The 26,184-nt window shown below is 39.3% G+C and overlaps 1 protein-coding gene across 15 annotated transcripts in view; it reads left to right on the top strand.

Annotated features, from left to right (window-relative positions):
* Positions 1-12,483: 12,483 nt before the first annotated feature.
* ncam1.S (neural cell adhesion molecule 1 S homeolog) overlaps positions 12,484-26,184 on the top strand; it is a 146,044-nt gene continuing 132,343 nt past the window's right edge. For 3 of the 15 annotated variants that reach the window (XM_018226851.2, XM_018226850.2, XM_018226855.2), the window contains exon 1: positions 12,494-12,962. In XM_018226851.2, coding sequence (XP_018082340.1) covers positions 12,842-12,962 — 121 coding nt within the window. In that variant the 5' untranslated portion in view covers positions 12,494-12,841. 15 annotated transcript variants of the gene reach the window in all.

The following is a 26,184-nucleotide window of genomic DNA, read 5'->3' as shown; positions in this document are numbered from 1 at the left end:
GCACAGTATATTAACGAACATACATATTGCTACAGAAGCTCGGTTACTGGATTCTCCATAAAAATAATAACAGGGCTCAAATTGCTTCAAGCAGCTGCTGTGAGCATGTCTTGTCCAAATGTCCAAGTGTATACAGCAAATATCAGAAGAGCAGCTGTTCCACCCATGTAATTCATGACTGTCACCTAGCCCTTTCTACTTGAACACTACACGACTCATAGAGATTTATATATGCTATATATGCTTGGGTCCCTTGAGAATTCTGATACTGGCTTTTGCTGGAAAACACTTTCTAAAGGTTAACTGTTGCCCAGTAAGCCTGTACAATTGTAGGTTACAACATCAAGTAATGCACCTACTCACACAAGGCTCCAGATTAAATATGAGAGGCATGGGATGTAACCTGTGAGCTGTCACAGGGGCACAGTGTAAGTTGAAAATAGCATTAAACTAGTATATAACAAATATCTGACCAAAGTTCTACTAGTTTGTTTACCAGTAGAAGGTACAGTAAATGTTTTGATGCTGAATTGGCACAGATACGTTTGTACCTTCAGACATGAACTTTGTATGCCATGTGCTTTGGGAAGAAAACAATTGATTTGTACTGTGTGTATTCAAATATAACCGTGATTGTATTAAACACAAAAAGCATTGATGCAGTATATACAACACATATTCAATAGCGTTTATTATTTTAGTATGTGTGAAAAGCTGGCGTTCAGAATGTTAAAGGCAACATTTTCCTAAAAATAACATGACATAGTCCTCAGCCCTTTTAGAAGCTATTTCTACTGGTTCTATTGTTACACACCTGTGTAATGGAATTAGGCTAGTTTAAAATCATGAGAATAATATAGACTGATGTGGGTACCCCACAATGCATCTTACTGCTTCATGTATTGTGCCTTATAGAGACTAAGAAATTGAATGTTGTAGACAGAAATTACAACACCCTGCTGTAAAGAATCTCACAAAAGTGTATACAGGGTATAGTGGTAGGATTGTGAAACTGGATGACTGTGAAGTCAAGTAGTGGTGCCCTGAATGTCAGAGATACTGTTTTTTGTTTTTGCCTAAAAACTTGGGTCCACTGATAAAAGATAGTTATGCAGTGTGGTTAGTAAAACACAAACAGGCAATGGACTTGAATTTGAAATTAGAAATTTGGCATGTCTTGAATGATTTTTTGGCCAGATAATTACTTATTTATTGCTTGTGTGCTTGAAAGGGACTATTTTGACGGACACCTTAAGTAACTGTTGAAGTATAAAAGTGACAGCTGATATTTGTAAAAATGTATCCTAATTCTGTGGAAGATTAGTAATACACTGTGCTCTGGGGATACTGAAATAATGAGCTGCCATTAGTGTCCAAACACCACAACAAGAGCAAGATCACTGGAACCCTTAAACTTAGGAAACAATGCATTTTCATTAAACGTACAGTGTATTGCAAATATATTTTGAGGCCCCAAGATTTCTACTAGTGGCTGTAGCAGTATGTACATGCTTGCAGGTTAATTCATACTAAAGTTTTTTTCCATAAAAGAAGCATTTTTCAGATTACAGCGTTTCATAGAAAAGCAAAAGAGGGAAATCAGCCATTCAGCTAGTCCTGGGCAGTTGAACTAATGGAGAGATAATTTGTTACAGGCCAAATGGGTTTACATACCCTGGTTTTAAGTTTTCCTGCAGTTTGCACCATTTTTGTGGTCTCACCAAATTATAATGTATTTCAATGTATGTTTTTGCCTGTTTTTGTCCTGATGTTCCCTTAAATGTTATTATTAGTGAAATTAATACCAACTTAACATACATTGTCTTGGGTCTGTCTGTAAAAAGTCAATTCTAATTAGTTTGCACCTCATACAGTCATGCACAAATCACTTCAATTGCTTTAGGTTGTGTATGTGACTGTGAGAGAGGCCTTGCACTTGCCCCCCCCCCATCGTGTAACATTAATGTTGCAAAGCTTAACCATTGTCATTAAAACAGTAAATATTGGATTGAAAAACTGACTCCAGTGCTTAAATCTGTTGAGTACTTGGGCAACTTGAAGTTGTTTTAACACATTAATCTGTTTTTACACTTTTTTTTCCTTGTCCCCTAAAAAAGCATATAAGTGGGCTATACTATAAGATAGAATAAGAGTACACAGTGTTTGTTATTAGGGTAAAGCACAAAGAGACAAGTTTTGGTTTTCATTATGCCAGAAGAATGCGGTTATGTTTTCCTTATCCTTATCTCTTATCCTACTAGCTTTGAAACTGACCAGAACACATTCAGTGAATAAGCAACGTGCCTTCAAACTTACCACACAGTGATTTGGAATTATTTCCAATGTAACTTGAAATATAACACATGAACCTCAGTTTCTATAATTCTAGTTTAATGGATATGACACAAATTTCTTTACAAGGATTAAACTAAGATATAAAATAATATATTACCATATTAGCATATGACACTTCCAGGGTAGGACTACATTCCGGCATACACAGGGTGTCTACATACTGGGAGCCCTCTGTGTTATTGGTAGTTACAGAAGCAGACAAAAAGTAGGCTGATAACAGTAAAGTTTATGACTGATATAGAATAGAAATAAGGCATCTAATACAGCTGTCTCCAACCTTTTTAGCACCAAGGACCGGTTTCAAGCAAAATCATTTTTAAGAGGATGGGGGGGGGGGCAGAGAAGTTTTTCTTGTGACGGAGCTGAGAAGGGGGGCCTTCTTTCCTGGTGATACAAATGGTTTGCATTCATGCTGCCTTCACTGAGCATCTTGATTATGTCACTGTGTGTGTTTGTATAGATACTGTATGTACATATATTTTTACATGTTACCTGACAAAAGCAAGTGCAAAATAAAACTAATAAACTTGTCTAAATTGCACAACAAATCTAATTTACAGGAATTACAGACTTTAATGTTTGTTACTTGAAAGCAAGTAAATCACAAAACACAGCTTACTTATAATAAGCTAATGCTTAACTCTCTAAAAGTTATCTTCTGATTGGTAAACAAAGTTTTAAACTCACTGTCTCAGATTTTGTCACTATGCTATCCACTATGCACTATGCCTTTAAAGGAGAAGGAAACCAATGGAGGTATTTTATTTCCAATAGATTAGCTGCAATAGTGCAAGCTAGAATGCTATATTTATTCTGTAAAATGTTCTACCATACCTGAATAAACAGCTCTAGAAGCTCTCTGTTTGTTTAGGATAGCAGCTGCCATATTAGCTTGCTGTGACATGATTTGAGTCTCTCCCTGCTCACTTATAGCTCTGGGCTCAGATTACAGCAGCGAAGGGGGGGAGGAGCAAACTGAGCATGCTCTCGCCGGGGGCAAGGAGGTTTAAGCTGAAGGCAGGAAGTCTGATACAGAAACCCATGTGTACACAATAGAAGGAAAGAAATGCTGTGTTTCTTTTGACAGAGCACTTACATTACTTTAGGTTTACTGGTGTATTTATGTGGACATTTCTGATAAAGCTTACTTAGTTTTAACTTTAGGGAAGCAACTAACTCAAAGAGAAACCCTCAACAACTTTGCATGTAACCAAGCATTAGCTAATAAAACTGCTGTGTTCGGTGTAAATACACTAAGAGGGTGTACCAGTTTCCATTAAGATTAATATGATAGTGTCAAAACCATTCTTGAGTTTAATGTAAGCAGTAAGTCCTTACTGGTTACTTGTCACCCAACAATTTGGTTGATTACAGTTACATGTTTACATAGTTAACATATTTAAGTTGGGTTGAAAAAAAACCCCAAAGTCCATCAAGTTCAACCCCTCCAAATGAAACCCAGCGCACATACTTACACAACTGAAACTATATACAGTATACTGTACCTATATCTATTGTAGATTTTAGTATCACTATTGCCACTGAAATTATGCTTGTCCAAGAAATAATCCAAGCCATTCTTAAAGGCATTAACAGAATCAGCCATCACAACATCATCCCGGCAGAGCATTCCGCAACTACACTGTCTTCACTGTTAATGAACCATCAACGTTGTTTCCAATAAACAGATTTGAGTTAATGCCCTTTTTATACAAGAAAGACAGTGTCTTTCTGTGGCTACCATACTATATATGGTCCCTGTTCACCTCCTCATAAAAGGCAATTAAATTAGTTAGTTAGGCATACAACCATGCTGGCCCAAACGCATAGTATTATGACTTGCAATGAAGTCAAGTATCTAATCAAAGGACCAAGTACAGACACCTGCAGAACCCAACAAACAACAATGGTCCACTAACAACACTGGTCCAATTAGAAAATATTCCATTTACCAACACTAGGCCAATATTCCTTAATTTAACAATTCTTCTGTGTGGTACTTTTCCATCTCAATGTTTGCTTGTCTGATAGCTTTTTTGAATGATTTATTGGCCTCCTTATACCTGATAAACATTTTAGCTGTCACTGCTATCTTGAAAGCTTTAAAAGCACATCTTTTGTTACCAACTTCAACACCAACACTTCTGTCAAACCACAAAGGTTTTGCTTTGTGACGACATTCCTTGCTTACAAGGGGTATATATTGACATGTAAATTTATTAAGCAGCATTTTAAAGACATTCCACTTTTCTTCTGTGTTTAACCCTGCCAACAGCCTTTCCCAGTTAATATGTTGCAGAAATGCCCTTATACTGTCAAAGTTTGCATGTCTAACAATTAGGGGGTTATTTATTAAAGTCAGATTTTTTTTCTGGTCCGACTTTCAAAGGGGAAAAACACAAGATTTATTACACTCTGATGGTGTTAAAAGTCAGAATAAAAAAGTACTCCAACTCAGACCTGCTGAGCTCATGTAGAGGTCAATGGCAGATATCCCATCAATATCTTGATCTTCACTGGGTTTCGTTCAATAATCCAAAGACTTTGTGGCTTCGAGCATCAAATCCGAAAAAGTCAAAGGTTTTACGATTCAAGAGAGGAGAGTGTAAAGTAGAACTGAGAGGTGCAGACTAGGGATAGGCAGAAGACAGTTTTAAAGGTAGCTGCCCAGCGCCCCCTATTATTGCCCATAGGCAACTGCCTCTTCTGCCTACCCCTAGTTCCGGCTCTGCTCAAATGATGTTATCATCACTATTACCTTAATGCTTACTAACGCAAATGCAAGAGATGAGTTCTGTATTATTAGCTATTATCATGTACAAAAGCAATTCATTCCTAGTAGGTTCTTGAACGAGCTGAAATAAAAAGTTGCCATCAAGCTTATTTAATAACCTCCTAGCTTTTTCTGACTTGGCAACCCCATTACTGAATCTCTGGATAATTGAAGTCACCCATAAATAATAACTTGACCTAGTTGAGAAGCCACCTCTATTTGTAAAAGTACTTGGGCTTCATTTTCGTCACTAATAATTTTTTTTGCGACCTTGCTCAGGGCTTCAGAGACTTGCTGAACCGTTCACTCTGCATGGGAGCGTTTTGCAGCCCGAAGTGACCAAACCTAGGCTGAACCCTACACACAATAAATGGAAATTCTGCTCTTTAAGGAATTGTTCAGTGTAAAAATAAAAACTGGGTAAATAGATAGGCTGTGCAAAATAAAAAACGTTTCTAATATAGTTAGTTAGCCAAAAATGTTATCTAAAAAGGATGGAGTGACTGGATGTGTAACATAATTACAAGAACACTACTTCCTGCTTTGCAGCTCTCTTGGGGGCAAATTCACTAACCTCCGAAAATTCGCCAGCGACGGCTTCGCTTACATCACAACACTTCACCAGGCGTAGATTTGCCATGACAACGCTAATTCACTAAAATCTGAAGTTGCGTCCAGGGCGCCGAGCGCTGGTGAAGTAGCGTTAGCATTACTGTGGCAAGCGAATCAAAGTTGCGCTAGCTTTGCCTAATTTGTATATGCCGGGAAGTTAAAGTTGAATGAACGTATCTGTTGCAGCCAATACATTAAACTACACAAGCCCCGGAAACCTTAATGTAATAAAATTGAGTTGTTATATTGCCCTACACATGAGTCCAGTGTATAGTTTATGTGCCATATGTTAGGAAATTTAGGGGGAAGCTGGGTACCCCAGAAAAAATTTACGATCTTTTACCCTGAAAAATTAAAAGTCGCCAGCGTTTTTTGTGACTTAGAAAATTTTTCAACTATTTTTTGAGGAAGTCCTATCTCCTCTATTGCTCTTCGCCTGGTCTGAGGTGGCGAAAGAAAGTCTGGCGCAAGAGGTAACGTTCAGTAAAATCCACACCTCAGTGAATTTGCGTAGCTACGTCTATTCGCCAGAGCACAACTTCACCAGGTGTAAGAAAGCGGATTGCCGCTAGAGTCTATCTCTTTCGCCTGCCTGCGCCTGTTAGTAGATTGGCAAAGTATAAAAATGACGTCACACTGGCGAACATTAGTCACTTTGCCCTTTAGTAAATCTGCCCTTTGATTTCCACTGATTGGTTACCAGGCAGTAACCAATCATAGACTTATGGGGGACTTGAGGGGGGCAACATGGGTTTGCTTTTGATCTGAGCTGCATGATAAGGATCAGTTGCAAACTCACTGAATGGCCCATGTGGCCTACCCTTAATGTTGATGACTAACTCAGAGTTAGAGAGCTGAAAAGCAGGAAGTTGTGTTCTGTTACGTTAGACATCCATTCACTCGAGACATTATAGATTACATTTTTGGCTAACTAACTATAACCCTAATTTGGTTACTGTCTCTTTTGCATATGAAAAATACTGGGAACTGGGAATTACAGTGCAGTGCCTCCACCTAGTGAACACTAAGGAACACACCTCAGGGGGGTTCCACTAATAATAATAAAAAACACAGTTTGCAAATGAACAAATATAAACTTTATATAAACTGTAGTAAACATTTGGGCAACTAATACAACATGCACTCCTACACTGGGGACACGTGGGACACTACTTAAATCACTATGTTGCTTCAACACAGTCCTTGTTAAATATCCAAAGTCCCAATCCCCCGTAAGGGGTTAATAACCACACAGTTCAAATGAAATGTCCCTTCCCCAGAGCTCTTATTCCCCAGGTACCTCTCCCTTTGGAAGTTAGCAGCAGCTTCCACGTAGAAGGTAAATACACAAGTCTAGTCTTCACTTAGGGGCCCCATGCTTGTATCCGTGCCAGTATCCTCCCTTGGGTGGCTCACGGGGTGCTCTTAGAGGAAATCACACTGGAGATTACAGGCAGCTCTGCAGCAGGATAAATCTCATCAGCGGCACCTTTCTCCTTCTGAGTCGATAGCAGCTTGGCAGGGAACAGACTGGGTTCAATCTGTACCTCCACAGATTTAACAGCTTCTCTGTACTTGACAGTCTTACAGTTACTCGTGCTGGCTCTGTTCAGCTCTCTGGGAGAACCCTTGCATTTCGCTCCAAAGTCAGGCACACCCTCTCTCCCAAGGATGCACTGGGGTGCCCAGCCAATCGGATCATTCTCTAGCCTGTAACTGGACTGGATGATGTCACAGGCAGAAAAACAGGGGAAGGATTCATCTTATCTCCTACATAACTATATTAGAAACATTTTTTATTTTGCACAACCTATCTCTTTACCCAGTTTTTATTTTTACACTGAACTGTTCCTTTAAAGCTATCAGTGACTGCTTTTTTTAAAGAGAAACTTTGTCCTACACTTTTAAAATTATTCTGTTTAGAATCAGATTCCTCTAAAATCTGTGCACTAAATCTACTATTTTGGATTCCTCATCATATTGAATACCCCACAAAAGATTCCTCAGAATACTGCCCTGACAACATCATCCAAAATATATTAAATAATCCCTGCAGCATTTAAATATTTAGCAGTTAAGAGTTTCATCTGGGCACTTGAGAATATACTGCATGTCTGATTAGAAATATCATTAGAAATATCATTAGAAATCTGCTGCACTGCAGTCCTGAGAACAAAGAAGTTAAAGCATGTAACAAAAAATTCACAATTTAGCATGTTTTTTTTTAAACTAATCGCCCAATAACCTTACTTTGATGCCTTAGAGCTATTTATAAGTAACCTAATTTGTGCTCTATGTCAACTGCTATCTGTACTGCAGATGTAACTATTATGTACTAGAAATGCACAATGAACTCAAATATGCTCTTGTGTATGTGTCTAAATTGGGACATTTTTAAAAACAATGACAGCAATGCAAAAAAAGTGCATAAACACTATCTGAATGTCCAAAAATAACTATACCTAATTCCACATATTGAAAGGAAACCATGATAATCTGTCTCTGTGTCCGCAGGCAACAGTTCCCATTTAGGGTTGCCATGTTTTGGCCTGGCTGAATCCTGATGCTGTGGGGGGCAGGCTGTGACATCAGTGGCGGGGCTATGATGTGACGAACAACGATTGCCCGATCGTCAATCATAGGGAATTCTGTGGTAAGACCCTCTTTTTCCTCCATGCCTGTAATATAGTGGGATGGGACTAGGGTTGCCACCTGTCCGTTTTTGAAGGGCTGTCCGGGTCAAAATTACCAGCCCGGTTTTCCAAATTAGGAAAACCGGGCAGGCAGTTTTGACCCGGGCAGCAGTCACACCACAGAAACTTGGAAGACAATGGCCTTGATTGGAACTGATGAGGTTGTTGGGCAAAACCTAATACTAATACAACAAAACTCATGTGGATTTAAACAACACTACATAATATTAAAGTTGTTGAAATATCTTAAATGTCTCAATAGATATAAGTTTGAACATAGACATTGGAAGGAATTACAGCATATGAAAGCATTTGTCTAATTTTTCCACTTGTGGGTTTACACTTAAAATAAATAAATATCAGATCAATCTCCACTTCGTTAAAATCACATACAACTGTATGATGAAATGTTAAGTTGCAAAAAAAAAAAAAGAGCTTTTTGAATAAACAGACCAGTGCCAGTGTGCACAAATTCTAAAGGTCACAGATTTGCTATTAATTACCCAAACTAGTGCCAGGATATAGAAGAAACAATATGGAAAAAAGGATCATAGATAGTCAGCCAATCTAGCTAAGTTGTGCAAAGCCATGCAAAAGTGGGTAACTATGAAAAGTAAACTCATAAAACACAATTTTGCCTAATGCTGTGTGTAAAAGTCCTAAAAGTCAGATAGAGGTATGGGTCAAAATATAATGGGAATAATACAAAAATCTGATTTGCAAATGACATGAAAAATTTCCCATCCGATGTGACATTGTTCGTGTATGAATGCAGTATGCTGTGTTTCTGTTGTCATCTGACTAGAAAATTTGATCTGGTGTCTGGCCAACTTTTTCTTCCATTGAAATACTTTGAATGTTGGCAGTGCCAGAACTAGGGGTAATCAGAAGAGGGTCTTCTGCCTACCCCTAGTCCGTTCATACTAGTCCCTAGTGCTACGCAATATGTTGGCGCTATATAAATACATGTTAATAATAATAATAGTATGACAGAGTTATAATTATTAAAGGAGAACTAAAGTTTAACTAAAGAAGTAGGCTTGAAATGTTGTACATAATGTTTTGGGTTTCTGTCTGAGCTCAAGGCAACCACAGCCCTTTAGCAGTAAAGATCTGTGTCTCCAAATATACCCTAGTAGCTCCCCATCTTCTTTTCTGCTGATTCACTGCAACCTGTATATTGGGCTCCTGCTCACAAAAGGCCCTTTATTGTATATTCAACTGTATACCTTTGTAAATTATCATTAAATGACCCATATCTAATTTCTGTTATCTTGCTGTTAATTATGTAAAGTGAGGATTCTGCATCAAATGAATATAAAAATCTCTGCTAATAAGCCATGCTGGAAGTTAAACTCAGCTGAAATTTCTGCACGCATATTATAATTTCATTAGAAACATGGGGCTGTATATCCGTTTTCTAGCTCCACTGCATATGAATCATTAAGAATGCCTGAAAAGCAAATTTACTCACCAGCATTTCAGGCTGTCAGTCATAACTAAATCACTAAGCATTTTTGCACATTGCCAAATAGCACATTTAAAGGAAAACTATACCCTCCTAAACAATGTAGGTTTCTATAAAAAATATATTGCATAAAACAGCTTATATGTAAATCCCCTGCTTAATGTAAATAAACCATTTTCATAATGATATACCTTTTAGTAGTATGTGCCATTGGGTAATCATAAATAGAATATTGCCAATTTAAAAAAAATGGGCCGCCACCTGGGATTCTATAATTCATGGTGCACACAAACAAACCAAACATACAAGACAAGTTCTGTCTTTTGCTTCCACACTTCTTCCTTTTACAGTTAGAGTTGTATTATTTCAGGTCAGGTGATCTCTGAGGCAGCACAGAGAGATCACAAAATGGTGGTTCAAGGGAAGTAAAAGGACAATATTTACTTTAGGGTTGCCACCTCTCCAGATTTGACCTGGACAGCCGATTTTCCAAATAAGGATCTTCTTTAATTGACAGGGTTATATAGCCCCGCCCCATGATGGCTCTTATTCCACCAGCAACGCCACCAACCCGCCCCTCTGACGCAGGGCCGGAACTAGGGGTAGGCAGAAGAATTGCGAGCCTAGGGCGCAGAGGTGGAGGGGCGCCAGGCAGGGACCTCTTCTGCCGCCTTCCCCTAGCTCAGACCGTGTGTCTCTCATCTCTGGCAACTCAGACTTGTGCCCCACACCGCTAGCTGTAGCTCAGGTATCCTCATTGTGCGCCTCTGCGCGAGAAGGGGGCGATGTAGTCAGTCGGGTTGCCTAGGGCACTACTCTGATGTCATGCATCCGCCCCCTGCTCTCAGGCCTGGAGTGGTGGAAAGGCCACCAAGGGCGGCCCAGGCCTAGGGTAGCAGGATTTTAGAGGGCGGCATGCTGCCCAACCACACCCACATTGTTTCAGAAACACCAGAGATATGCAGGAGATAATAGTTTTTTTAAATTTCCCATGCCCCAATCCCCATTGCTCGGGTCCGATGATGAAAATTTGCATGAAAAAAGGGGAGGGGATGGGGGTGACAAAGGGCAGCAGGCCTAGGGACGCCCGCTATGTAAATCCGGCTCTGCCTGCCCTGATTGTTGGCTACGGAAAGGTGGCAACCTTTATTTACTTAAATATATATACCAGTTTGGCAAGATTCTTTAATATTAGGGATGCACCGAATCCTTCACGAAAGATTCGGCGAATACCGAACCAAATCCGAATTTGCATATGCAAATTAGGGGTGGGAAGGGGAAAACATTTTTTACTTCCTTGTTTTGTGACAAAAAGTCACGCAATTTCCCTCCCTGTCCCTAATTTGCATATGCAAATTATGCATATGCTAATTAAGTATTCATTTTGGGATATCGTTTTCCTTTCATTATAAATCATCTTCCATTTGAGACTGCATTATTTATTAGGAATGCACCAAATCCACTATTTTGGATTCGGCCAAACCCCCGAATCCTTTTAGAAAGATTTGGCCAAATACCGAAACTAATCCTAATTTGCATATGCAAATTAGTGGTGGGAAGGGGAAAACTTTTTTTTACTTCCTTGTTTCGTGACAAAAAGTCACGCCATTTCCCTCCCTGCCAATAATTTGCATATGCAAATTAGGATTCAAATTTTGTTCAGCCGGGCAGAAGGATTCGTCTGAATCTGAATTCTGCTGAAAAAAGCCAGAATCCTGGATTGGGTGCATACCTAATATATAGGGCGGCGTAGGTGGAAGGTAGGTGGAATGTGGTGTGAATAGCTCCCACTCTTCCCAACGTAGCCAGGTAGAAGGAGAGCTGGGGGAAGGGTGGGAATTCATACTAACTGGATACTGATAAGTACTCCTACTGAGCTGGTACTGATAATGGGCACTTGAATCCGCTACTTAATATATTTCATATATCCACCACCATTCCAGCCTACTCTTTGGTTTTTAGTTGTGTGTTATTTTAGGGACATGGTCCCGCACGGCGTAGCGTTCTACACGCTGTGAATGTGTATGCTGGTGCTGCCAGACAATTTTTTAATACAATTTAAATTAAAAGTTATATTTTAATACATTGTGGCCTGAACTGGTTGGCTGGCTGCATTATAACTGGATGGGTGTGTCACTCTCCACTATTTAATGTAGCTGTTTTTTGCTTTTTTTTGTTTATTGAGACTGTTACCAACCTGCGGGCTAAAGCCCATATCTAACTCAGTCTGCTCCGACTATCTTTTTATATTATTAATTGCATCCCTAATATTAATGCAAGTGTATTGCTATCCGATGAATAACATGGGAGTTCCATGCTGCGGATCGGATGCAGGCTGTACAGAAAGACTGACTGATCATTCACAGTGCTGCAATTATCCACCTCAATTAATCTTGGAAAAGGTTCTTATAAAACAATGCAAGATCAAACAGCCATACTAGCTGCCACTGTTCTGCCATACAAGACAGTGCAAGTGATTCTGGGTGCATGACTCCACTCATTTCTGTAAAGGAAGGGAGAAACTCCATACCACCTTTTCCAAGCAGCAGCATCTGCTCTGTGATCTTTGCCAGTCCCCCCCTCTCCCTCCGTTAGCTTGGTGGATGCTCGTTCATATTTGTTCAGAGACTGCGGAGGGATATCGGTGTTGGTCGCACTTGCTCTCTTTCTCTCTTCCATCCAGACACCAACTGTAGTCTCTTGGCTTGGGCGCATTGATCGGGTCTGCTTGCTGGGGGTGTGCTGAGGCTCAGGCTGTCACTCATACAGTGATCAGTGCTGCACACAGCTTACAGAGCAGCTGGCAACCCACTTTAAAAAAATAATTCCTTGCAAAATCCAGGCTGCGCCTCCGAGAACCTAAAGCTGCATCGTTGGTTCAGTACAGCATTTACAGCAAGGAGAGGATTTAAAAAGAAGGAAAAAAAAAAACAAAGGCTCATGGTCATCTTTGGAGCCTCTGTTACACACAGGAGCAGCAGCAGGAATTCCATCGCCTGTAGAATTACAATGCTGCACATTAAGGATCTCATCTGGACTTTATATTTCATAGGAACTGCAGGTATTGTGCTTTTATTTTTTATAATTTCGCATCTCTTTACATTTGAAGGCAAAGGATGTGCCCCCCCCCCCCCTTGATGTTTGTTTTGATGTTCCCCAATAAATGTATGAATGGCTTTGGGTTAGGGGCATAGACACAATGGTGCCTTTTGTGTGTGAGTGTTTGACATCAAGATTTGCCCATTTTCCTTTAACCTTTTTAATGAATGAGTATAAAGAGTGATAGCAATGTACAATGATATCATTCCCCTGCACTCTGCCTTTTGTTTAACACCTTCAACATCCTAAAGCCTTCTTTTTTTTTTTAATTGGGAGATGATGACTCCAACAAACTATGGAAGGGGAAAGAGGACACGTTTGAAAGGAATGCGGATTGCGAGGAGGTTTAAATGGATACAATGTATTTGCTGTGTGCTGTTGCTGGTAATGGGAGGTGGTGATTGTGTCACAATTGTGTGAAGACAGCGATGCCTGTGAATATTTTTTGTACCCCCCTCCTCCCAGTAAGATGGTATGGCTCATGCCTATGGTTTACTTGCTATTTCTGGATTTCCCACATTGTGCGGTGGGTGGTGTTTTTTTTTTAGTAGAAAAGCAGAGTTATCATTGTGGCTTTCTAAATGAGAGATGCGAGGCTGCAATAAATAGAAGCTGTGGTTTCGGTGCCTGCCTATTTTTATAAAGCAGGGTGAATGTGAAGTTAGTGGTTCAGCTGTGGTACCCTGGGCAGGAATAGTTGGAGCGAGTGAATAGGAAACAGACCTCGCATCCCCATGCAGCCTCAATGAAGTAAATGTGCTGGCAGCCCCAGTGTATATGTGTGTGTGTGACTCGTGTATTCTCAGCTTGTACAATAGGCTGCTCCATTGCCTACACACTGAAGCCTCTCCTGACAATGGCTAAACAATAAACAGGCGTGAACATGTGGAGTTATACAGAGAAATATAAAGATTGGGCGATATATACACCCAAGGGAAAACATCCATCTGACAGGAATAATGGCTGTTTGGAAATATGGGCAATATCTGCAGGCTGTAGTGCTCCAGTTGTAGCCGCACTACAAGTCTCTGGCCCTTCGGGGTGTCGGGAGTAGTAGTAGAGCGAGAGCTGAGGCGCTACAGGCGGCAGGTGACTGCGGTGTGCCATCCTGAGTCACGTGCACGTTGCATTAGCCATTGGACAGGACGCAAGTCCATGGAGCAGCGGCTATAGGAATGTTTATTGGGGTAGTACAGCGATGTGTTGCTTGGGGGCGGACACTAGTTAAGAACACAATAGCCGGAGCCAGTGCCACGGTGCCTTCTTTTCAGGGTGTCGTTGTGTGTGGGGTTTATTACGTCAATGGACTGGACATGTAGTCGGATAACCCCACCCCCCATGGCTATTGTTTGCAGATGTTGAACCCAGGAGGGAGTAGTAGGGGCGCACCATATTCTAATTAGGGTGGGGGGAGGGAAGGCAGGACATAAAAACGTCACAATCTGCGCTACTGTATACAGACAAGCGCTTTCGTCCGGTGCGCTGAATCCCTTCCACGATTTGAGCAGTAAAGGGAGCAGCAACAGCGATTGTCATTACCGAAAGCGGCTACGCGCCTGCAGGGTGGAGTCTTAGCGCGCGCGTGCATGGTGGCCCAAGCCCTATAACCAATCAAAAGGAAGCACCAGGGGCGGGAAAGCGAGTATTCCCAGGGCAACATTCCGTCCTGCTGCTTTTCTCGCTCCTAGGCAATGTGTTGAGGCTCCCCTCCTGAGGGGATTGTCATCATCTGTTTAGCCGTACCACCCCCTTGCTATTTGTTGCCCTTACTGTTACTACAGCTAGTGTTCGATTAACCCAACCCCTCTTTTGGGTGTGGTACTTACTACAATGGATGCCAAGCAGAATTGGCTTGATTGTTCCTCTGATTTATACACGTACACAAGGATACACAAGTAATGATTGAATAAATCGTGCATTTCCTAAATATTGGAGTGCTAGTAGATTTTTAACTAAATACAATATATTTGTCTAAGCACCCACAATTCAATTCAGGAGTACGGGTACTTTATAAACCAATATAAATATATAGTGAATAAAGTACCCCCCTCTTGTAAAATATAAGGATATTGTAAGTTACCGAGGAGCTTCATGACCATATAAAAACACGAGGCCGAAGGCCGAGTGTTTTTATAAAGGTCATGGAACTCTGAGGTAACTTCTAATATCCTCATATTTTGCAACTGGGGGTACTTTATTTATTATAATACACAAATTTCAGTGAGTCATGTGACAGAAATGACATCAGAACTCACCGTTTATAACTGATGACATTAGAACTCACCGTTTATAAGGATATCATTTACAGGATATTCATGGCTTTTGTGTATTATATTATATATATATGTTCTGCACTGGTGCATCAGCTATATCTTAAAGAACAAACAAAGCAATGGTGGGTGCTTATTTGGCCCTTCAGGCTTTGCAGATTTTGTATCCAGATCCTTGGATAATCTACAACTAAGCTCCAATAAAAAAAAGGCAAAATGGGAAGAAAAAGAAAATAACATTGTGATCACTGGTCTTGTATTATGGAGTACAATGTATTGTGTTACCCGACAGCTCCTTGACCTTGTCCTCCCTCCCTACCACCGCTTGTCCCTGCATAATAATAATGCCTTCATCTTCCTTGCCTTATACAACAATCTTTTCCAAACTGATTTATTGGCGTAGCAGATGGCTTTTTCTTTCTTCTCTTTTTTACTCCTGTGATTTCAAGCCAGGGCAGCTGTGCAAAAAAAAAAGACATAACTAGGACTCTACTAATAAAGTAAAGAGATACATTATGCAGACCTAAATAGGACATCTGGTTCATCTGTGCTTGACCGGCCTGGGCCCTGAGCCTTACATCTTTGCATACAGTAATAATAATATGACAATGGTCATCATTGGTTTGAAATAAAATGGTTGCCAGGGACATTTTATGTAACATTATTTGTACTGCCAGTGGCGTAAGTTCAGAGGAAGCAGACCTCATGGCTGCAGGGTGGGTCCAGGAAGTAAAGGTGCCCCATGAAGCCCTAATTCGTATACAATTTCAATAAATGGTAAAACAGGTCAATCTCTAGACATTTTGGGGGCCTGAAAAATGACATTTGCTGTGGGGCCCAGTAATTTCTATTTACACCACTGTGTACTGCTGCTGATTCTAATGCTGTCTGTATCACTATTTTGAATGTCTGAAATGTTAATGTTCAGGTTTTATGGCAAAAATCTGTTTTGTTTTAATAAGTAATACATATATGTATTACAGTACGATATTCGTTGAACTTCTATTCTAAAAAAAATATTCAATAGTGGAAAGAATCAAGCAATTGATTGGTGTGGGGGAGGGAAAATCACAGCACCTGCCAACCATCTGTCTGCTGGGAGTTGTTAAGAAAAGAAAATCCAGCCTCAGACACAGCAAGACATTTCCCTTGGGTTTGATTTTAAAGAAAAACAAGCTATTATAATAATCTGTGATCACGCAGTTTCATGTCAATTTGTTTTCTGCAGTGCAATATTGTAAATTAGTCTTTGCTTTGTTTGTTTATTTTGCAAATGCCTACATCAGTTTTTTTTTTTGTAAAATGTTTGTGTCCTAGTCAAAAAAAGGCCAAAACAATGAAATGTATTTGTGGCTAAGCATCAATAACAATGAATTTATCTGCATAGTAAGGACAAGCTGCACTTTCATTTTAGGGCACTATGAATTATCAATGGACAAGAACCCTGGCATCAGGGAAAAGTGTTTTTTGGAAGCAGTTGTATAGTGTTTAACAAAACCACCCTGTTGTATAATGGTCCTCAATTCAATTCAGACGAGGGCCCTAGAGTTTATTTTTCAAGCTACCTGCATCCTTACCCACCCACAGCTAAGTAGTATGTCCTATTTTTGATGCATAGACACCCTTACTCTGCAGCTCCTTAAGTTTTATGCTTGTCTTGTCATGCTTTGTGTTGGAGGTAGTATAATGGCCTAATAGTTTGGAATACAAATGTAAACGGAAGGCCAGCCTTTCCAAGCACTTTCCCATCCCCCAGCCCATTGTAACTGACGTGAAGTTTCCGGAAGTGTATGGTAAGGGTTTAGGGCTAGCAGAAGGTTTTGGTAAAATGGGATGTAGGTTATGTGGGGGTGGTATCTGAAGAATATAAATCCTACCTTGCCTTTTTTTGTGATCTATCATTGGCTAAAACTTAAAATTATCGTTAACACCAAACCACTGTGAGGCCTTTTTGCCTAAATCCTCTGCCCCACTATTCTTTCATATTCATTAGGACATGTGGAGACTTCACCAGCTCAAGTGATTATCTAAAGGCTTATAAAGCTCATTCTAGAATATTACGTTTATTGTTATTATTCTTGAATATTATGTTTATAATGCCAAAACCCCTAAAATGATGATGTACAGTATGTGTTTGACAAAAAAGTCTTGGATCTTGCTTTCGAACCTGTTTAAAATATAATGTGTTTTTGTTGTGAGTATTACAAATTGAAATTGCAAAATGGTGAATTCCAGTGTATTTAATTTGAAAAGCATGTTTAGCTACTATTGGATGCTTTAGGGCTCTTACACACGGCCGTTCCGACCTGCGCTCCCCTGCGTTCCGTTTTTTGGCGTTCAGCCGCAGGGGAGCGCAGGAATAGACGCAAGTCATTATTTGAAATGGGGCTGTACTCAGGCGCGTGTAGGCGCCGAACGCAGGTTCAGACGCAACATGCTGCATTTTTCCTGCGTTCGGCGCCTACACGCGCCTGAGTGAGTACAGCCCCATTTCAAATAATGACTTGCGTCTATTCCTGCGCTCCCCTGCGGCTGAACGCCAAAAAACGGAACGCAGGGGAGCGCAGGTCGGAACGGCCGTGTGTAAGAGCCCTAAAGGCTGATCAGTACCCCCTAATCACTGATAATATCAAAACCATGCCTGACCTGGGGTGTCTTGGATTAACGTTATCAAGGGAAGATGTATTGGACCTACCTTGACAGATGGTTTGGAGATGAGTTTGTTCTCAAAATCTTGGGGAATGGACATGTATTTGAAGCTCTTGAATGAGGGAGGGAATGTAAGTGGAGCAAAAGTGTGCACATATATTTGCTCATATTTTCCCCTATTTGTTATACACACATAAATAATAAATAGAATAGAAAATAGGCATGTAAACAGTCACACAAAGCTTCAGTTTTTTTGTTTGCATTGCATCTTCAGTTATGTTCTTTGTTATTATTTATAAGTGTTCTTTTATTAAAAGGGGACTTTTTCTCCTTAGCCATCCACATAGTTTCTGGACCAATGATAGAATTGTAGTGGCTTGTGAAGGCCTGATAGCTTGTTTAACAAACTTATTGATATCTGGTCATTTCCTGGGCAGATATCAATCGGTTAAGGCTTTGGATTTCCCCCCATGTACCCAATATGCTCGGTCTGGAGAGAGCAGCTTTTGACAGCTCATCTATGACCACCTCAAAAACTGTATTATAAAGCTATAGGCACAGAAGGAAAAGCTCTACAATTCCTAATTTCCCAGTACAGCAGTAAAATTTAAGTGGTGTAACCCCTTTAGAAAGTCAGCTAAACTAATGCATTATTTTGAATGAGAGTGATTCCCAGTGTGCTGCTTTTTATGAGGGGCACATGAAGATATAAATGCAGTTTATTCCATATTCCATATTCCATATCATGTATGTATATTAAAAAAGATGATGTGTTTTTCATATGCGTTTCCATAAACAGCAGACATGTTTCTTTTCTCAATTCCATCTGATCACCCAGAGGTTGAACAGATACTTATTTATTTGTTAGATGCAAAATTAAGATAAGCTATAAAGAAGTGCTTTGCTACTGTGTATTTTGTCTAAGGGTAGGGGCACACGGCGCGATTTCGCCGCGATTCTGCGCTAAGCGAGTTGTCGCTGCGTTTTTTAAGCCGAAATAGCTTTGCTAACTTTGGCGCTGGCGTCAATGCAAATCGCGGCGAAATCGCTGCGCTAATTCACACGCGGCGATTCGTTTTCTATTGTCGTCCGAAGTTGCCTCGCTGGGCGTTTCCGGGCGACAGTAGAAAAAGAATCGCCGCGTGTGAATTAGCGCAGCGATTTCGCCGCGATTTGCATTGACGCCAGCGCCAAAGTTAGGAAAGCTATTTCGGCTTAAAAAACGCAGCGACAACTCGCCCAGCGCAGAATCGCGGCGAAATCGCGCCGTGTGCCCCTAGCCTAAGTTTTAAAAAGGATAAACATAGTATCAATGGTAATTGTTTTTGCTTGCTGTCTCTTGATTTGCACAGAAGTAATTAAGATAACCAAAGGTACTTAGAGACTGTAGTAGTTTAATGCAGAGGTGTCAATTCAATCATGTGGCACTTTTAAAACATTGAAGTTACATTTTTGTACAACAAAGTGACAAATCATAAACCTTACATGCTGTCAGGAGCTGAACGCACATGCTTCTGTTTGATGATAATTATTTCAGCTTTATTTCTCAAGACTTGTGTGCACTTCTTTCTACTCTTTAGCAGGATACTGTTTGCCACCATCTTACTGAAGGTGTCACACACAGGTGGATGAGCTTTAAGCTTTAAATTAGGACTGGAAAGATGGACACAGCCAGCGTGTTCATTGTGTGGGAATACAGCCTATACAAAAAGTCAATCAGTGGAGAAGAGTTTTTTCCCACAAACTGTGCAAGAGGGTGAAAAGATAAATATTTGACTGAATCACTGCTGGGTGCAAGAATTCATGCTTGAAATATTTTCAGACTATCTTTTTGTGAAGAGTATCAAAAATCAATATTCAGCTGTATGGAAATGGTGTATGGTCTAAAAATAATCTCTTGGCTTTGTTAAAGGGGTGGTTCACCTTTACATTAACATGTGGGGGCACATTTACTAATGGTCGAATATCGAGGGTTAATTAACCGTCAAAGTAAAATCCTTCGACTTTGAATATCGAAGTCGAAGGATTTACAGCAAATACTTCGAAGAACGATTAAATCTTTCTAATCGAACGATTCGAAGGATTTTAATCCATCAATCGAACGATTTTCCTCAATCAGAAAATTGTTAGAAAGCCTATGGGGACCTTATTGATGTTCGGTAGGTTTTAGTTGGCGAAGTAGGGGGTCAAAGTTTTTAAAGAGACAGTACTTCGACTATCGAATGGTCGAATAGTCAAACGATTTTTAGTCCTAGTCGATGGTCGAAGTAGCCTAAAAAAACCTTCGAAATTTGACGTTTTTTTTTCTTCTATTCCTTCACTCAAGCATGTGTAAATGTGCCCCTTAGTATGTTATAGAATGGCTAATTCTAAGCAACTTTTCAACTGGTCTTCATTATTTATGATCTAAATCCAGAATGTTTGGCAGTACAGGTATGGGATCCATTATCTGGAAACACATTATCCAGAAAGCTCCAAATTACAGCAAGGCAATCTCCTATAGACTCCAATAATGAAAAAAACTGTACCTTGAACTTGATGGTAATTAAGATGAATAATTCCATATTGGTGGCAGAACTGATTATTGGGTTTATTTAATGTTAAAAGAATTTGTTTAGTTGAATAAAAGTATGGTGATTCAAATATGGAAGGACTCCTCATGCGGAAAACCCAGTTCCCAAGCATTCTGTATAATTATTTTTAAGTTCTTTATTTATTGATAAAAATACTAGGTATATAAAAAAATATATTTAACTTGTAAGCAGGCAATTATTGAGAATGTAGTTAATATTCATTATTTTATTACATTAATTGGTGTAGTATGCTGGAGTATAATATCCTGCAGTAGATAAAGCCACTTTAATTAATTTACAATGAATAGAAATAAAATGTATGATTTGAATATACAGTATATGGTATATACAATACCATTTTAAAGGATAAGTAAACCTTTAAAAATAAGTGAATATAAAATTGATGAGAGTGGTATTCTAAGACCTTTTGCAATGTACTTTCATGATTTTTTTCATTTCAAGATATTAAAGGATACATGTACTGTTAATATGAATTAATTTTGTTACAACTGAGCCACTGGCTGGTCAGTTTCTAACCATTTTGACCACCAAGTAGTCAAAGAAGTTGTCAGGAGTAAAACAAAAAGGGCTGCTCTGATGTTCTTCTGGTTAGGAAAAAATTAGAAACCTTTGGCAACCTGCCTGGAGTTGAACCAGGGACCTAGTGTTCATGTCTTATCAAAGGTCCTGGTTCACTCCTATGGTTATGCTTTGTAACTGCAAGTATGCATCCAACATGCAAAAAGAGAGACAATACCTGATGTTGCAGCAAAATGTGTGATCCCAAATTTATTGCAACAATGTGTAAATTGCAGGTAAAACTTAGTCCCTGTGTGAAAAGATGCAATAGTATTCTTAATGAATCAGATGAAAGTTGAGTATAAGACTGGCCATACCAGGGATGACTTTGACATAGCTGGCCACCTTAAATATATTGCAATATATGGACAAGCAATCATTGTTTTGTTTAAAGGGTAAGGCATTTTTAGTAGCCCAAGGCACAAAATGTCTCAATGTCCTAAATATATTGAAAATGGGCAGAGGTGCAGAGGACCTCTTGTATTTGTCTACCAGAAGAACATCAGAGCAGGCCTCTTTCTCCTGACAACTTCCTTGGTTGTCAGAATTCATTCATGTTGTAACAAAATTCACTGATATTAACAGTACATGTATGCTTTAATATCTTGGAATTGGAAAAATAAATTACTTTTACATTCACTTATTGGTTGACTTATCCTTTAAAAATGGCAATGTAGGATTTGTTATTCAGGTACTAAATACAATTGTAAATAAATCAAACTGGTTTATCTACTGCAGTATATCCATACTGCACCAATTAATTTAATAAGTACATTCTAAAGAATTGGCCGTGTACAAGTTAGATATATTTTTGGTTCCTAGAGTTTCTAGAATTTTATAAATATAGAAGAGAACTTGAAAATAATTAGGACATCAGCCAACAGTATTTACCACCCCCTATGCACACTATAACAAAAGGCTTTTATGGAATGAAGAGTCCCCTTTGTTTTGTGAAAACAATGGGAAAATCTAAAGGTTCTTCCTTGTTTTTCATGTAAATTTGGGTCATTGAATCTTTTGTTTTGTGAAAATCTTCCTTTCCGTTTCTATATAAATTCTTTCATTTCAAACATTAGCATGAGATTATTTGAGAATGAGTGACTCATTTACAATAGCTGAAGTGTACTTTAGTGATATCCAGTTCCAACATGCAATTGCAGAACATATTTTTAGAAATGATGATAAAGTATCTGAAACCCACAATATGTGATTCCTCTGACTGTTTGGTATGCAGGCTATAATGCAAGGATTTAATGCAGGATATCATGTCTGGATAAAGCAGAGTGCATAGGGAATAATTTGATTTAATGAGTTTGATCAAAATTATTGACAAAATCAAAGCTGATATGAAAATAGATTGTCTATTTAAATAAGTGCCCATTGGATGAATAATAGGTCCAATAGGGCATGAGTGTTGGCACATTAGTTATTTGGGTTGTTTGAATGCTAGTGTAACGTATGGTTTCCCAAAACCCAGAGAAAACCCCAAGGGCCCAGTCTTGGCTCACACTTCTGACTATAGCAGCCGCCTCCGCTACTCGGATGCCAACAGGTCTTAAAGTGAGAGGACCAAGGGGAAGCTTTTGGCAGGCAAGGGAACCGTAATGTATACAGAAAGAACGGGAAACAGAGAGTAAAGCCAAGGAACAGGCAGGGACAGTATCAGTCAGACAGGATCAGAATCGGTAACAATGTACAAAGTCAGAATCCAGAAGAGTGGTGAAACGAGCAAGAGTCAGTTCAGGCAGCGATACAGCAAGGTCAAAAATAGGCAATGTCAGAAACAGATAATCAGACAATAATCACTCCTAGGATCTATCAGGAAAGAAACCTATGTTGGGCAATGTCTCAGTGCAGAGTAGGGGTTTTATAGCCAGACTAATGGCTTACACAGATCATCCGTGGCCAGATTGGCAACAGGTGAAACAAGTCGTGCTTACTTTCAGTTATAAAGCATAGCAATAGGAGTGAACCATTGCCATTGTTGTCTTCTGACATAGAACAGAGGCAATGCAGATAGCATAGAAACATCAGGTCCCTGGTTCAACTCCAGGCAGGTTATCATAGCTAGATGTGTATCCTGGCAAATTGCAATGTATTTGGTGATCAGTAAGGTACTATGTGCATTGCCTCACAAGCTTAGTCTTCCTATTGGTATTGTGCCCATAGGCACAGAGAGAAATGCAGAACATAGAAAAGTCTTGCATGCCCTAGTCATGTGGCTTTTTGAGAATAACCTCTGTAATACAAAGAAGACATACAGTATCTATAAAATATATTCATATAGTAGCACATAGTAATGTCATGCTTAGTGATGTATTCACATTTAAAGGAGAAAAAAGGCTAAAACACTGGGAGTGTTTCCCAGTTCAACCTGAATTATTCAACCAGAAATGTATCTTTTTATATTTTAAAAATAACATAAATCAATTTCTTAACACCTGTATAACAATTTATACTTTTACTTGTACAATTGTGTGTCACATTGTTTCCTTTTAGCTTTAGAACTGAGTTAGAAAAGGAAAGTTTGGAATCACTTGACCATTCATCAAACTAAGCATCGAAGCAAGTAGGGTTGCCACCTGGCCGATATTTTACCGGCCTAGCTCGGCTAGCATTTCAAATTTACCGGCAATGTAGTTGCCGGTAAATTTGTAATACCCTTAACAAAAGCCCTTGGCCCTCTGCTCCAAAGTACCTTTTCTTCGCCTTCTGGCCATCGCACGACGTGGCTCCATCCTTTTTGCGCCATGACCCCCTGCGGCTCCGCCCCTTTTGCTTCATGGTCGCACCTTTTGTGCCTGCCCCTACCACGGCCGGGAAAAAATTCCTGAAATTGTGGCATCCCTAGAAGCAAGTGACCAAATTTTGAGTATTTATTAAAGGGGTTGTTCACCTTCCAAACACTTTTTTTTTCAATTCAGTTGTTTTTAGATTATTCCCCAGAAATAAAGACCTTTTTCAATTACCTTCCATTATTTATTTTTTTACTGTTTTTCCAAACTCTAAGTTTAAAGTTGAATGTCCCTGTCTCTGGTGTTTGAGTCTGGCAGCTCAGTAATTGAGGCTCAGACTCTAAACTGTTACAATTTTGCAACATTTAGTTGATACATTTCTTTGCAGTATCTCTGGAATATTAGCAACTATTGTATCAATTCTAACAGCTGCCTGTAATGCAACCCAGAGATTCTGCTCAGCAGGGACAAAGATAAGTAATTTATCAACTAAATATATCAATTTAAAACAGTTTACAGGGTCGGCGAACCCATCCCAGGGCTGCTTCAGAAGGTGAAAAATTTAATTTTACACTTCAATATTAGAAAAATGGTGACACATATAAAATAGAAAGTCATTGGAAAAAGTTGTTATTTCTGGTGATCTATCTGAAACCAACTGGTTGTTTGAAGGTGAAGCACCCCTTTAAGCTCCAAATGTTTTGGTGAACAATCTGAAAACAACTGAACCGAAGGTGTTTGGATACTTGGGTGCTAAAAGAGGTTTTTCTGTTTTACATTATTGTCTTCTAAGGGAACAGAGGACAATTCAAAATGAGGAAAAAAGACACTTAGGAATTGTGATAATAATGGGGGGGTTTCTTTAATGTATCAACGTAGAAATACTGAAGCAAGAGAATTAATGCGGTGTCTGTCGGGGGGGAATTATTTGGCTACTGCAAAATAAGTGCTGCTAGCAATCTGATCAACGAGGGCAGGGTTAGAGACCAAGTGACTCATTTCTGCATGATGTCATCTCTGCACTGCTAATCTCCTTTGATTTAGCAAAAAGACTTCACAACCAGATATATTGAGCAAACTATCACTGTACTAGTATTATACCCATTGTCCTAATGCTATTGAGCTTTATCAGTATTAAAATACTGCAGTCTTATTTTTGGCATATTTTGTTGCCATTATATATGGATGCAGCATTTAAATGGATACTGTCTTCACAAATTCAAATTTGTTTTATATATTTATAGGTTATCGTATCTATTTACTCAGCTTCATTTAAGTCTCATTATCTCTTCAACTTTTATGGCAATGACAGGTGCTTTGTGACCCATGTTTAATCAAAGTGGCCAATGTTGGTAGCGGAACTGCCTCAGGTAAAACAGTTAAATTCATAAGAACGCATTGCCTCACAATTATACAATGTAATCATTTTACTTGAGGTGATGTCCAATGATTCCTTCTAGCACATTAATAAAGATGAAAATGAACTCTTTCTCCAACCAGCCTGCTGAGTCTTCTTGCTGGCTGCCTTCACATTCCCACTGTTGGTAAATCAAATAGGATTACCCTCTTGATTATTATTAGTTTCTATAACATACTAAAACGATACTGAGTATTGTTGATCGTCATCAAGGTGAGCAATCTGTTGGTGTCAATATTATGACCCCCCCTGGAAAGATATATTATATTGATGGGAAAAACATCCTTTACACAGATGGCAACATTGCTTTGTTCAGTGGGGTGCTGCTGCTTATGTTGTTCATCGGGGCTTCGGGCTCTCCCTATTAGTGTATGGTGCAAAGAGGCGGAAGCAGAAATACAGCCATGAAAGAAAAGGGGGTTTCTATCTCAAAACAGAACTGCAGCGGAAAGCTGAAATACTGAAATGTGCAATATTTTACTTTTAAATCATTACTTTTAAAGCACAGGGTGAAGTGAAGTATGATCAGATATACGATTGAATGATATTATCTAACCTACTTCCTAACATTATACTAAATATTGAACAATGTTATATAAAGAAAACTTGTGCAGAATTTTGCCTAAAATGCTTCACAATATAACCCAACCCAAAATTACAATATAACCCAACATTTTGAGGCCCTAACAACACACCACAGGTACTATGAAATGTGCCAGTATGTGATAGCTTATAGCACCACCTCTAACATTTGACAGAATTTCAGGGTAGGAGCAGTTAGGCCCTGCACATAGGTGGCTGTACAGTATTGGACAAAGGATTATAATGTAAATGCCTATCTTTAGTCCCATTAAGGATTTGAGTAGCCTGCATATTTTTAAATAATTCATTCAGCACTAAATGCAATCAGACCCTAGATTGTCACATAATCCTATTTATTTTAATAGTATGAAAGACTTTC

This window comes from Xenopus laevis, chromosome 7S (genome assembly GCF_017654675.1).
Source record: "Xenopus laevis strain J_2021 chromosome 7S, Xenopus_laevis_v10.1, whole genome shotgun sequence".
Lineage (NCBI taxonomy): Eukaryota > Metazoa > Chordata > Amphibia > Anura > Pipidae > Xenopus > Xenopus laevis.
Note: the sequence above shows the minus strand (reverse complement) of the source record. Positions and strands in the feature narration are given on the sequence as shown.